We start from the raw sequence: 14354 nt of genomic DNA, 5'->3' as shown, positions 1-14354 counted from the left end.
TGTAGAGCCTCATTTTGCAGCAAATACAGCTGCAAGTCACTTTGGATAAGTCTCTATCAGTTTTCCACATCTTGCCACTGGGATTTTTGCCCATTCCTCAAGGCAAAACTGCTTCAGCTTCTTCAAGTTAGTTGGTTTCCTCTGGTGAACAGCAATCTTCAAGTATGGCCACAGATTTTCAATTGGATTAAGGTCTGGGCTTTGACTAGTCCATTCCAAAACATTAACACGTGTCCCCTTATGTAACGGATTGGGTGATGGAACCACTGTGCCGTTATCCCAGGAGAGCCTGGAGGAGTGTGACTAGGTGTCTCATCAAGTCCGACCTCGGATGCATGGCAGCTGACGATACCGCAATCCAAGGAGGGATGAACGAAGCAGAACCAAGTGCTACATACACCAGGACTGACCAGAATCCAAGTGACAGGAGGCAGGAACAGCCAGGAAAAGTAGACTTGGCAAGTACTGGCTGGCACGGCTGGTATAGTGACTGGCACGACAGACACTCAGGCAGGCAGTTACTGGCGGGCAAGACTGGTATCTTAACAAACAGGTGCAGGTGGGCACGGCTTATAGACAGGCAGGTGGCTACGGCTGGTAGACAGTTGGGACCTTGTGTGGCCTAAGGATAGTGCACGGGGATCTGCGAGCCACTCACAGACCCCAGGCAAGGCAGCAGCAGTAGGAGAAGGAGGAGGGAGTGCGGGGCCATGGGAATGAGCGAGTTGGCACTACACCTTAAAGGACTTGAGTGTTGCTTTAGCAATATACTTTGGGTAATTTCCTTGTTGGAAGGTGAACCTCCCAGTTTCAAATCACTGACAGACAGGAACTGGTTTTACTCAAGAATATCTCTGTATTTCGCACCATCCATCTTCCGATTGAACTATGCAGCTCATTCAGGATAAGGATTGGCTTCTGTGTTGCCTCTCTGATTAATGCCCTCCTTACCCGAACTGAGAGTTTTGGTTTGTGGCCCTCTCTTGGCAGGTTTGTTGTGTTACCAAGTTCTTTACTGTTGATGATAATGGATTTGATGGTGCTCCGTTGTATCATCAAAGATTGCTTTTGTTTTTTTTTATAACCCAACTATGACTTGTACTTGTCAATAACTTTGTACCCCTGACTAGTTTGGAGATCTCCTTGGTCTTCATGGTGTTGTTTGGTTAGGTGCCTCTTGCTTAATGGTGTTGCAGCCTCTGTGGCCTTACAGAACAGGTGCGTATATACTGACAGACATGTGACACTTAGATTGCACACAGGGGGACTTCCTATAACTAAGCTTGTGCCTTATGAAGCTAATTACTTGTACCAGAAATTTTTAGGGGGTTTACTGCAAAAGGGGTAAATACATAAGCACATGCCAATTTTTAGTTATTTGATCCCATAAATTTAATTCATGCCTATATGTTTATCACTTCACCAACTTAGACTATTTAGTGCTCATGCCTTATGCACAAATCGGATTACAAAAATATTTTAAAACAGGTTATAATGTAAAAAAATACTTAAAAAGCCAAGGGGGTAAGAACTTTTGTAAGTCATTGTATACAACATGTGTGTCTAATATTTACCTGTACTCACAAAGATGCCTCTACAGTGCTCAAGAGAGAAGTATGGGATCAGTGTTTGTTGTCTGAAACCATAAATATGGAGATGCATTGATATATCGAGTCCTTGCATGGACCTTGTTAAATCAAGGCCAATTGCAAAGATTCTTTTTAATTTACATTTACTGAAATAAAATGGTTGCAACAAGGTACATACTGTAACTTGAATAGCTGTTAATGTCATCTAATTTCTAATGTACTATAGCAGCATATCTAGGAATCAGAAAAACACAAATATATACATCTACATTTTTAAGTGATTACTTAAAAGCGTATCTGTCTGTTTTTCATTCTGGCTTTCTATGCTTAAAAATAACGAGCGTCGAGAGTTATGTTTCAGTCGGCTCCAGATTACCTCTCTTTACACTTGAATGATATCATATATTTTTTTGCATTATTTCTGACTTAACCAGCATATTAATAGGGTCCTACTATGTTATTATTAAATAATGACTTCTGTCTGCATCCATGCCATATTTAAATGCTATTAAGCGCTCTATAGCACTATTCATTTATATTATATTTATGACTGTCAGATATTAATTATTTCATTGTATTGTTGGATTGTCCTGGAGTTCTGTGTTTTCACTCTCCTTTTTTCTGATTTTAGCATGCATGTCTCACTTAGAATATTAACCCCTTCATGACCTTTGGATTTTCCGTTTTCCAAGTTCGTTTTTCACTTCCCTCCTTCCTAGAGCCATAACTTTTTTATTTTTCTGTCAATATGGCCATGTGAGGGCTTATTTTTTGCGGGACGAGTTGTACTTTTGAACGACATCATTGGTTTTACCATGACGTGTACTAGAAAATGGGAAAAAAAATTCCAAGAGCGGTGAAATTGCAAAAAAAGTGCAATCCAATGCGTGTTTTTTGCTTGGATTTTTTGCTAGGTTCACTAAATGCTAAAACTGACCTGCCGTCATGATTCTCCATGTCATTACGAGTTCATAGATACCAAACATATCTAGGTTCTTTTTTATCTAAGTGGTGAAAAAAAATTCCAAACTTTGCAAAAAAAAAAAAAATTGCACCATTTTCCGTTTCCATTTTTCATGATCTGGGGTCGGGTGAGGGCTTATTTTTTGCGTGCCGAGCTGACGTTTTTAGTGATACCATTTTGGTGCAGATACATTCTTTTGATCGCCCGTTATTGCATTTTAATGCAATGTCGCAGCGACCAAAAAAAACGTAATTTTGGCGTTTCAAAATTTTTCTCGCTATGCCGTTTAGCGATTAGGTTAATCCTTCTTTTTATTGATAGATCGGGCAATTCTGAACACGGCGATACCAAATATGTGTATATTTGATTTTATTTGTATTGTTTTATTTTGAATGGGGCGAAAGGGGGGTGATTTAAACTTTTATATTTTTTTTATTTATTTCATTTTTTTTAAACATTTTTTTTTTTTTTTACTTTTGCCATGCTTCAATAGCCTCCATGGGATGCTAGAAGCTGGCATAGCCTGATCGGCTCTGCTCATCAGATCGCTGCTATGTAGCTGAATTACAGGCTTGCTATGAGCGCCGACCACAGGGTGGCGCTCACAGCAAACCGGCATCAGTAACCATAGAGGTCTCTAGGACCTCTATGGTTACTATCCTGACGCATCGCTGACCCCCGATCATGTGACGGGTGTCGGCGATGCGCGCATTTCCGGCCACGCAGCCGGAAGCGGTAGTTAAATGCCACTGTCAGCGTTTGACAGCGGCATTTAACTAGTTAATAGCGGCGGGTGGATCGCGATTCCACTCGCTGCTATTGCGCGCACATGTCAGCTGCTCAAAACAGCTGACATGTCGCGGCTTTGATGTGGGCTCACCACCGGATCCCACATCAAAGCAGGGGAAAGGGTGAATAAAGTTTACTCTAACTTTACATGGGCCTTTTTGCTTCCAATTTGAATTTGGTTATGATAAAAATTACAAGTTCTGCAGTACTTGCCCCAGTGACAAGTCTGCGCTCTTGATCTGGTCTATGTCTAAATTGCTGCAGAGCTTGCACCACAACATCACATGATGGCTACAGTCAATAAATGCACTCCATGATGATGTTCATGTAGAAGGCACGCAGTGATTTTGAAGTGATGTCTATGCTGCAACTATAGTAGTGGCCAAATGTTTTGAGACTGACACAAATTTTGTTTTTCACAGTTTTCAAATTCAGTTTTTATTATGGCAATTTACCGTACATTAACGCTAGATTGTTATGAAGAAAGATCAAATGCATTGCAAAAACAGTCGCAAAGTCAGTCCTTGCCATAATAATTAACTTAATGACAGAAACCCCATGTCCACTGAATTTCAGCCCAGCTACAAAATTACTTGTTTACATAATTTTAGTGATCTTCTCATTAGCACAGGAGAATGTGTTAACAAGGACATTGCAGCTGAATTTCTTATGCTAAATGAATTATAAGATCAGGCTCGTTGCTTTAAATACATAAAAATGTATTTAACCAAGATTGATTCCTTGGTCAAGACAAGATGCATTCTGATAATCTGTCTGAACCAGAACATGCTGAGGGAGTTTCAAATTCTGCATTTCCTGAACAGTTCTCATAAAACATTCTATTACATCATTGCTAATGCTATATGGCTGAGAGTGGCTGTACAATGACATTTAAACTTAATCATCAAGACATGTTTCTCAAAATATAATTTTAAGCTTTATGCTATGTCCACACATTTCATTTTTGCTGCGTTTTTTAATGCAAAATTTCAGTTGTGTTTTATAGTACCAGCAAAAGTATAAAATTTCAGAAATCTGAGGCAGACACCTTGTTTTTTTTTCCTGACTGATCTGGAAAACTGCTGTGTTTTTTAAAACTGCAGCATGTCACTTCTTTCAGCATTTTTCCTGCATTTATTCGCCCATAGAAAGCAATCAGTAAGTGCAAAAACACCGAAAAAAACACAGGTATCAGGTTTTGCTGTGTTTTTGGTGCCAAAACCTGAGGAAGTTGCATCATGAAATATTGAGGGGCACTGGAATCCATAAGAGACAACAAAATTGCAGCACAAACGCAGCAAAATCTGCTTTTTGTAAGCATCTTCCTTCCTGCCAAAAGATCAGGTTTTGCCTGAAGAAAAAAAGCAGCGAAAACGCAACGAGTGAAAAAATCCTTGTACTTTATTTTGCTTCATTAATCAGTATTATACAGTAGATAAATGTACATAGTTGATATTTCTGTAAACATGTTATACTATTTTGGTAAAGTAGATCAATAAGCATTTCAGTTGTATGAAACTGTCCCCATTTGTTCCATATCCATATGTCAAAAACAAATCTTCCATGTTAGTACAGAAGAAAATAAATCAAGGTTTCAAAAGATAATAATGTGTTTACACAACCTTATATGCCATCATCTCTCACAGACTTGACACGAGAAGAATAACTGTCAAGGATATTTCTAAACTGACTGTAGGAACGCTGATGCTATACTGTATAACCTTATTTGGTTTTCGGCCTCATTCACTGGTTTTTTTTGGCTATCTTTTCGACATATTATTTGTTTAAAGGGAACCTGTCATCAGACAAAATGTTATTAACCTGTAGATATGGGGTTAATCCGCAGGCTAATAGCGTTACTAATCTGCCCGGCGCCCACACTTGCGGGGAGAAAATTAACTTTATTCCCCCATGTAGCATTTCGGTTTCAGTTATGGGGGCGGTGCCGGCGCTTGTTCAGTCACTACTTTGATTATACAGAGCGGCGGCTGTAACGACACTCTGGCCCTGAACGACAGTGGCTCAGCATTGGGGTTGGCTGTCAGTCAGGGCTGGGGGAGCAGTTACAGCCGCCACTCTGCATACCCAGAACGGTGACTGAACCAGCTACGCTGCCGCTACTACTGCTACTACTACTAATACTACTGCTACTACTACTGAGAAAAATGGGAAGATTTTTTTCTGTAGAAATTTGTGTTATCCATCTAAAATATTTGTGTGCAAATGGCCAGCTCAGATCAAGATATTAAAGGGACTCTGTCACCTGAATTTGGCGGGCTGTGTAAATGCCCTGTGTCCGGTCCGATGGGCGGTTTTTCATCTTCTTTCATTCACCCCTTCATTTCTCACGGTCCACAATATTTTCTTGAATTTGAGTAGGTTTCCTCCGTAGTTCATGCGCCGCCGCACTATGTCCCAGAACACAGCAAAATACTTCTGGGACATAGTGTGCCAGCGCATGCGCAGTAATGCTTTTCGGCTTTGCCCGCAGTTGGGCAAAGCATACTGCGCGTGCGCAAGGCAAGATTGCATTGTGCACGCGTGAACTACGGAGGAAACCTACTCAAATTCAAGAAAATATTGTGGACCGCGGGAAAGGAAGGGGTGAATGAAAGAAGAGGATACACCGTCCATCGGACCGGACACAGGGCATTTACATAGCCCGCCAAATTCAGGTGACAGAGTCCCTTTAAAACTGATCCAAAATCTTTTTGTGCAAATCCAGCTTTAGAGTATAGGTAGCTGAAGAAACACTATGGGATGAAATATATAAACTGGTACTAGGAAAAAATGGATGTGTCATTCACAGAAATTAAGCAGGTAATTTATTTTGTTTTCCATCCTTCCATTGTCATGATGGGTCGCACGGATTTGTGTGTTTGGTCCACTTTTACTTTATAAATTCTACCATTTGTCATTTACAAGAAGATTGGTTAGAAGTAACGTTGACATTTTACTATGCGGGTGAATAACCTTAAAGAATCAAATTCACTTGTGCCACATTCCAACACCCAATCTATGCCAGTAAAACAAAGCTGGCATCGTTGAGAAATAAATGCCAGTATAAACTAGTTCAAAGTCAAAGTGTAGCTCTGGTTTAGAGACACTATATCTCGAAAGTGTATAAAAAGTGTGGAAGAAATTGGTCTCCCTTCAGCCAATTATTAGAAAATGGAAGAAACACAAGATGATTGTCAATCTTCCCCGGTCTGGGGCTCCATGTAAGATCTCGCATGGTGGGGTGAGGATGATTCTGAGAAAGATCAGTGTGGTCCCATGAAAATAAAATATTTACATTATCTCTGTATCTATCTATCTATCTATCTATCTATCTATCTATCTATCTATCTATCTATCTATCTATCTATCTATCTATCTATCTATCTATCTATCTACACACAGTTGTCTGAAAAAGTTTTCCCCTTCCTGATTTCCTATTCCTTTGCATGTTTCTCACACTTACGGTAAATGTTTTAGATCACCAAACAAATTTAAATAATTATGCCCAATCAGCCATTTTCCCACCCTGATGTCACGTGACTCTTCAGTGTTACAAGGTCTTTGCTATGAATGAGGAGCTGGTATGTTACATTTGGTGCTGTCACTCTCACACTTTTTCATACTGTTCACTGGAAGTTCAACATGGCACCTCACTGCAAAGAACTCTCTGAGCATCTGAAAAAATAATTTTTGCTCTACATAAAGATGGCCTAGGCAACAGCAATTTTAAGATCTCTCTACAGGAGTTCAATGGGATTTAGATCCAGACCCATTGCTGGCCATTTCAGAACTATCCAGCGCTTTATGTCATCCATTTATGCCTGCTTCTTGAAGTATGTTTGGGGTGATTGTCTTGCTGGGCACTACAGAATGACCCAAAATCATTTGGTAATCTTCAGATTTCATGATGCCTTGCACACAGTCAAGGCACCCACTGCCTGAGGCAGCAATACAACCCCAAAACATCTTTGAACCACCACCATATTTGACTGTAGGTACTGTGTTCTTTTCTTTGTATGCCTCAATCCATTTTTGAGAAACAGAATGATTTGCTTTACCAAAAAGATCTATCTTGGTCTCATCTGTCCACAAGAAGCTTTCCCATAAGGATTTTAGTTTACTCACATTTTGTCAAACTGCAGTCAAGATTTTTTATTTCTCTGTTTCAGCAGTGGGGTCCTCCTGGGTCACCTGCCATAGAATGTTGACACTGACACTGCTGCACCCTGAGCCTGCAGGACAGATTGAATTTCTTTGGAACTTGATTGGGTCTGCTTATCCATCATCGGGACTATCATGTGTTGTAATCTTTCATAAATTTGACTGCAATCCTCGTCCAGTGTGATTAACTACACTGCCATGGGTTGTAAACGTCTTGATTATGTTGTGCACAGTGGACAAAGGAACATCAAGATCTCTGGAGATGGACTTGTAACCTTGAAATTGTTGATATTTTTCAAGAATTTTGGTTCCCAAGTCCGCAGACAGTTTTCTCTCTTTCTGTTTCTGCTCTCCATTCTTAATGTGGCACACTTAGGCCATGTTCACACTTTGCGGGTTTTACCGCGGATCTGCAGCGATTTTGATGCTGCGGGTCCGCAGCAGTTTCCATAGCGTTTACATTTACATGTAAACCCTATGGAAACCGCAATCCGCTGTGCACATGCTGCGGGAAAAACCGCGCAGAAACGCAGCGGTTTACATTCCGCAGCATGTCACTTCTTTGTGCAGAATCGCTGCGATTCTGCACACATAGGAATGCATTGATCCGCTAACTTCCCGCATGGGGCTGTGCCCACGATGCGGGAAGTAAGCGGATCATGTGCAGATGGTACCCGGGGTGGAGGAGAGGAGACTCTCCTCCATGCCCTGGGAACCATATTAGTGTTAAAAAAAAAGAATTAAAATAAAAAATAATGATATACTTACCTCTCAGCGCTGCACGCGGCTTTCCGGTCTCAGGGTTGCTGTGCGAGCGGGACCTGCGGTGACGTCGCGGTCACATGACCGTGACGTCACGAAGGTCCTTCTCGCACAGCATCTTTGGAACCAGACCGCCGCGTGCAGCGCCGAGGAGATCGCAACGTCAGAGGGTGAGTATAACCATTTTTTTATTATTTTTAACATTATTATTGATGCTGCATATTGCTGCATATGCAGCATCAATAGTATAGGAGTAAACCCGCAGCGGAAACCACAAAACTAACCGCGATAAATCTGCAGGGATAACCGCAGCGGTTTTGCCCTGCAGATTTATCAAATCCGCTGCGGGAGAACCTGCAGAGGACCCCGCAAAGTGTGCACATAGCCTTAGACAAACATTGCAAATATTTAGTCAACTTCTCCCCTTTTTATCTGATTTCAGGTGTGATTTTCATGTTGCCCACACCTGTCACTTCCCACAGGTGAGTTTGAAAGAGCATCGCATGCTTAAAACAAAGTTGTCTACATTTTTAGAAAGGTGTCAACAATTTTGTCTGGACCATTTTGGGGGTTTCGTGTGAAATTATGTTCAATTTGCCTTTTTTTTCTGTTTTCTTGTGTTGTTCCAATACACACAAAGGAAATAAACATGCATGACAAAACATGTGTAAGGCCTCTTTCACACGTCCTGATATTTCCGGTACCGGAAAAACCAGTACCGGAGATATCCGTGTCCGTATGTCCGTGTGCTCAAGTGGCACATCAGTGTGGCACACGTGCGGCATCCGTGTGCCGCCCGTGTGCCGCCTGAGGACCACACGGACCGTGCAGGAGAGACAGCGCTACAGTAAGCGCTGTCCCCCCCCGCATGTGGTGCTGAAGGCAGAATTCATCTCTTCTCCCCCAGCGTTCGTTGGAGAGAAGAGATGAAAGATCAAGTTTTTTTTTTTTTTTTAAATAAATTTTGCATGTGCCCCCCCGCCTCCCCCCTCAGTGCGCCGCCTGGCCCCTTGCCGCAGAAATACTCACCTAGCTCCCTCGATGTCTCCTCTGTCCTCTCCGCGTTGGCAGCTTCTCTTGTGTGAGCGGTCACGTGGTACCGCTCATTACAGTCAGGGAATATTCCCTGACTATAAAGAGCGGTCCCACGTGACCGCTCACACAGGAGAAGCTGCCAGCGCTGAGAGGACAGAGGAGACATCGCGGGAGCTAGGTGAGTATTTCTGCGGCAAGGGGGCAGGCGGCGCACTGAGGGGGGAGGCGGGGGGCACATGCAAAATTTATTAAAAAAAAACAAACAAAAAAAAACTTGATCTTTCATCTCTTCTCTCCGGCGGGGGAGAAGAGATGAATTCCGCCTTCAGCACCACAGCTGGGGGGACAGCACTTAGTGTAGCGCTGTCTCTCCTGCGGGCGGTACGTGCACACGGAGGAGAGTGCACACTGTTCTCCGTGTGCACGTGTGCTGACCGTAGTATGGTCCGTGCTGCCGGTAAAAAACGGACATGTCTACGTGTTTTCAGCACGGACATACGGTCCGTGTGAAAACACGCACATGTGCATAGACCCATTCATTTAAATGGGTCTACGTGTGTCAGTGTCTCCGGTACGTGAGAAAACTGTCACTACACATACCGGAGACACTGACGTGTGAAAGAGGCCTAACTGCTATCATTTTCTGAGAGAAATACGTAATTTTCTAGAGCAGTTTCAAGGGTGCCAACACTTTCGTCCGTGACTGTATATTATATACTTCACACTGCAAACCTGAAAATTAGTCACAACACAAGAATACAGTATGTATGTGGATCTATATAAAATTAGCATCTAACTCTCCTGAAGTCATATTTATAGAGAGTATTTTTTTTTTATTAAAAGAAATTAGTTTGAGTTATGCTGTAATAAAACTCACGTTTCAATGTTCATGACATAATCAAACCCAAACAAACGTTTTTCATTATAACTTTACTGTCTATTTTAATAAACATGAGAAGCCCTGAAATTTTTAATATCCTGCTGCTTAAGTATTTCCAAGAAACTTTCCAGCATAGGTTTTAAACTTTATATTTGCATGATTTAGCCACCGCTTGCAAAAACCTATAGTCCTGTCCCTTGTGTATTTCTTCTCTCTACAAATCAGATGGATTTTTGTTTTCAAACAAATGTTTCCAATGTGTCTGCTGATCATGTCAGTGCTGACAGTTTCTGAAATGCTGTATCTCATTTCCATAGCAAATACAGGACTATGGGTCCAAAGCATTGTAAAAATATGGAAAACATACTTACAGCTCCTCAAGATAATGCAAGGTGTGCAGGGTGCCAGGGGGCAGCTTGGTTATATTGTTCATACTCAGATCACTGCAGGTAAAGGAAAGAAATTGAGTCAGATGAGTACTAATGCTGCAATTTCACCAACTAGGCACTTACTTTATACTTGTAAGTAGTGAAATACCAATAGTTTATGCACTGTTCATGATGTAACTGGACTTGAGTTGAACAAAAAGGTTAGCAGGGCACTGGCCCAGTGGCTTCAAATTACCAACATTTCGTCTGGATTCTAGCTCAACTCTAAACTGGGATCATTTTGACAGGGATTTCACAGGTTTTTTTGTAGTGTTTTATTAAAATTGCTATTAACCCCTTTCTGACCTCATACGTACTATTCCGTCCATGTGACCCGGGCCAATTTGACCATGGATGTAAAAGTACGTCTAAGGCCGGTTTCACACGTCAGTGGCTCCGGTACGTGAGGTGACAGTTTCCTCACGTACCGGAGCCACTGACACACGTAGACACATTAAAATCAATGCATCTGTGCAGATGTCATTGATTTTTTGCGGACCGTGTCTCCGTGTGCCAAACACGGAGACATGTCAGTGTTCGTGGGAGCGCACGTATTACACAGACCCATTAAAGTCAATGGGTCCGTGTAAAACACGTACCGCACACGGACGTTCTCCGTGTGCCGTGCAGGAGACAGCGCTCCAGTAAGCTCTGTCCCCACCACATGGTGCTGAAGCCGCGATTCATATCTTCTGTGCAGCAGCGTTTGCTGTAAAGAAGATATGAATAATCCATTTTTTTAGTGGTATTTCGTGTTTAAAATAAAGCTCCATGTCCCCACCCCCTGTGCACCCCCCCGTTGTTCTGAAAATACTCACCCGGCTCCCTCGTTGGCTGTCGCTGCTTCCTGTCCTGGCCGCACCTTCTACTGTATGCGGTCACGTGGGGCCGCCGATTACAGTCATGACTATGCGGCTCCACCTCCCATAGGGGTGGAGCCGCATATTCATTACTGTAAATGAGCGGCCCCACGTGACCGCATACAGTAGAAGGTGCGGCCAGGACAGGAAGCAGCGACAGCCAACGAGGGAGCCGGGTGAGTATTTTCAGAACAGCGGGGGGGGGGGGGGTGCACAGGGGGTGGGGACATGGAGCTTTATTTTAAACACGAAATACCACTAAAAAATGGATTATTCATATCTTCTTTACAGCAAACGCTGCTGCACAGAAGATATGAATCGCGGCTTCAGCACGATGCAGGGGACAGCGCTAAACTTTAGCGCTATCTCTCCTGCACGGTCCGTGTGTGTTGTGGATTCCGTTTGTGGGCTCCCTCTGGTGGTTACTGCTGGTACTGGGTGACTTTGGTGGGTTGCGGCCTTTGGTTTCCATCTGTCCATCAGAGGCTGGGTGTTTCCTATTTTACCTGGCCTTTCTGTCATTTCCCTTGCCGGCTATCAATGTGTTCAGATGTGCTCAGTTTGGTTCCTGCCTACCTGCTCCCAGATCTTTCAGGATAAGCTAAGTGCTGATTTTCAGTTGTTTGGTTTTTTGTCCAGCTTGCTTAGAATGTCTCTTTGTTAGCTGGTTGCTCTAGTGGACTGAGGTTCTCCCCATGTGCCATGAGTTGGCACATGGGTTCTTGTAATCTCAGGATGGTTTTTTTGATTAGGGTTTTTTGCTGACCGCTCAGTCCCCTTTTGTGTCATTCTGCTTTCTAGTTTTCAGCGGGCCTCTATTTGCTAAAGCTATATACATCATCTCTATGTGTGTGCCTTCCTCTCATTTCACCGTCAATACTTGTGGGGGGCAACTATATCTTTGGGGTTAATTCCTCTGGAGGCAAGTGAGGTCTTTGTTTCCTCTGCAGTACTAGTTAGCTCTTAGGCTGGTGCGTGGCGTCTAGAACCAACGTAGGCACGCTCCCTCGCTATCTCTAGTTGCGTTTGTCAGGCGTAGGGCAGCGGTCAGCCCAGGTTCCATCATCCTAGAGCTCGTCCGATATTTATTATACTTTGCTAATCCTGTGCTATCCCTAGCCATTGGGGATTCATGACAGTATAGCCGGCCACAAAGTGTTAATTGTTTGGGCTGAAGCAGGAGATACAGAAGTGTTCAAGGGAAATTTTATTTTTTTTTTTTCCCTTCAGAGTTTTGCTGCCTAGCCCTTAATTGCTGTCTAGCTGCTTCTTACCTCCCCTTAACCCTTGAATGGCTCTGATCTTAGCTGTTTATCATGGATGTCCAGAGTTTGGCTTCCAGCCTGAGTAATCTCGCGGCAAAGGTTCAAAACATACAGGATTTCGTTGTTCACACTCCCATGTCTGAACCTAGAATTCCTATTCCAGAGTGTTTTTCTGGAGATAGATCTACCTTCCTGAATTTCAGGAACAATTGTAAATTGTTTCTCTCTTTGAAATCTCGCTCCTCTGGAGACCCTGCTCAACAGGTCAAGATTGTTATATCGTTCCTACGGGGCGACCCTTAGAATTGGGCATTTGCATTGGCACCAGGGGATCCTGCATTGCTCAGTGTGGATGCGTTTTTTCTGGCATTGGGATTGCTCTATGAGGAACCTAACCTAGAGATTCAGGCTGAAAAGGCTTTATTAGCCCTCTCTCAGGAGCATGATGAAGCGGAAATATATTGTCAGAAATTTCGGAAATGGTCGGTGCTTACTCAGTGGAATGAGTGCGCCCTGGCTGCAAACTTCAGAAATGGTCTTTCTGAGGCCATTAAGGATATTATGGTGGGGTTCCCTGCGCCTACAGGTCTGAATGAGTCTATGGCTATGGCCATTCAGATTGATCGGCGTTTACGGGAGCGCAAACCCGTGCACCAGTTGGCGGTGTCTTCTGAACAGGCACCTGAGACTATGCAATGTGATAGAATTCAGTCCAGAAGTGAACGGCAAAATTAAAAGCGGAAAAATGGTTTGTGTTTTTATTGTGGTGATTCAGCTCATTTTATATCAGCATGCTCTAAACGCACAAAAAGGGTTGATAAATCTTTTGCCATTGATACTCTGCAGTCTAAGTTCATTTTGTCTGTGACTCTGATTTTTTCACTGTCTTCCATTTCCGTCGATGCCTATGTGGATTCAGGCGCTGCCCTGAGTCTTATGGATTGGTCATTTGCTAAACGCTGCGGTTTTAGTCTAGAGCCTCTGGAAGTTCCTATTCCTCTGAAAGGAATTGATTCTACACCATTGGCTATGAATAAACCGCAGTATTGGACACAAGTGACCATGCGCATGACTCCCGTTCATCAGGAGGTGATTCGCTTCCTTGTACTGTATAATTTACATGATGTACTAGTGCTTGGTCTGCCATGGTTACAAACTCATAATCCTGTCCTGGACTGGAAAACAATGTCTGTGCTAAGCTGGGGATGTCAGGGGGTTCATGATGATGCACCTCCGATTTCTATCGCTTCATCTACTCCTTCGGAGATCCCTGCGTTTTTGTCGGATTATAGGGATGTTTTTGAGGAGCCTAAGCTCAATTCGCTCCCTCCCCATAGAGAGTGTGACTGTGCTATAGAATTGATTCCTGGCAGTAAGTTCCCTAAGGGTTGTTTATTTAATCTGTCACTGCCAGAGCATACTGCTATGCGGAATTATATTAAGGAGTCCTTGGAAAAGGGACATATTCGTCCATCTTCGTCCCCTCTGGGAGCAGGTTTTTTTTTCGTGGCAAAAAAAGATGGTTCCCTGAGGCCTTGTATAGATTATCGCCTTCTGAATAAGATTACAGTCAAATACCAGTATCCATTGCCATTATTTACTGATTTGTTTGCTCGCATTA

General features: G+C 42.9%; 1 protein-coding gene across 1 annotated transcript in view; it reads right to left on the bottom strand.

Annotated features, from left to right (window-relative positions):
• The window catches only part of LGR5 (leucine rich repeat containing G protein-coupled receptor 5), a 299962-nt gene that overhangs the window by 140240 nt on the left and 145368 nt on the right, over positions 1–14354 (bottom strand). The window contains exon 2 of the mRNA XM_077265282.1: positions 10552–10623. Within this exon, the coding sequence (XP_077121397.1) occupies positions 10552–10623 (72 nt within the window). The remainder of the gene's footprint in view (positions 1–10551; positions 10624–14354) is intronic.

This window comes from Ranitomeya variabilis, chromosome 5 (assembly GCF_051348905.1).
Source record: "Ranitomeya variabilis isolate aRanVar5 chromosome 5, aRanVar5.hap1, whole genome shotgun sequence".
Lineage (NCBI taxonomy): Eukaryota > Metazoa > Chordata > Amphibia > Anura > Dendrobatidae > Ranitomeya > Ranitomeya variabilis.
This window is presented reverse-complemented; position numbering and strand designations above follow the sequence as displayed.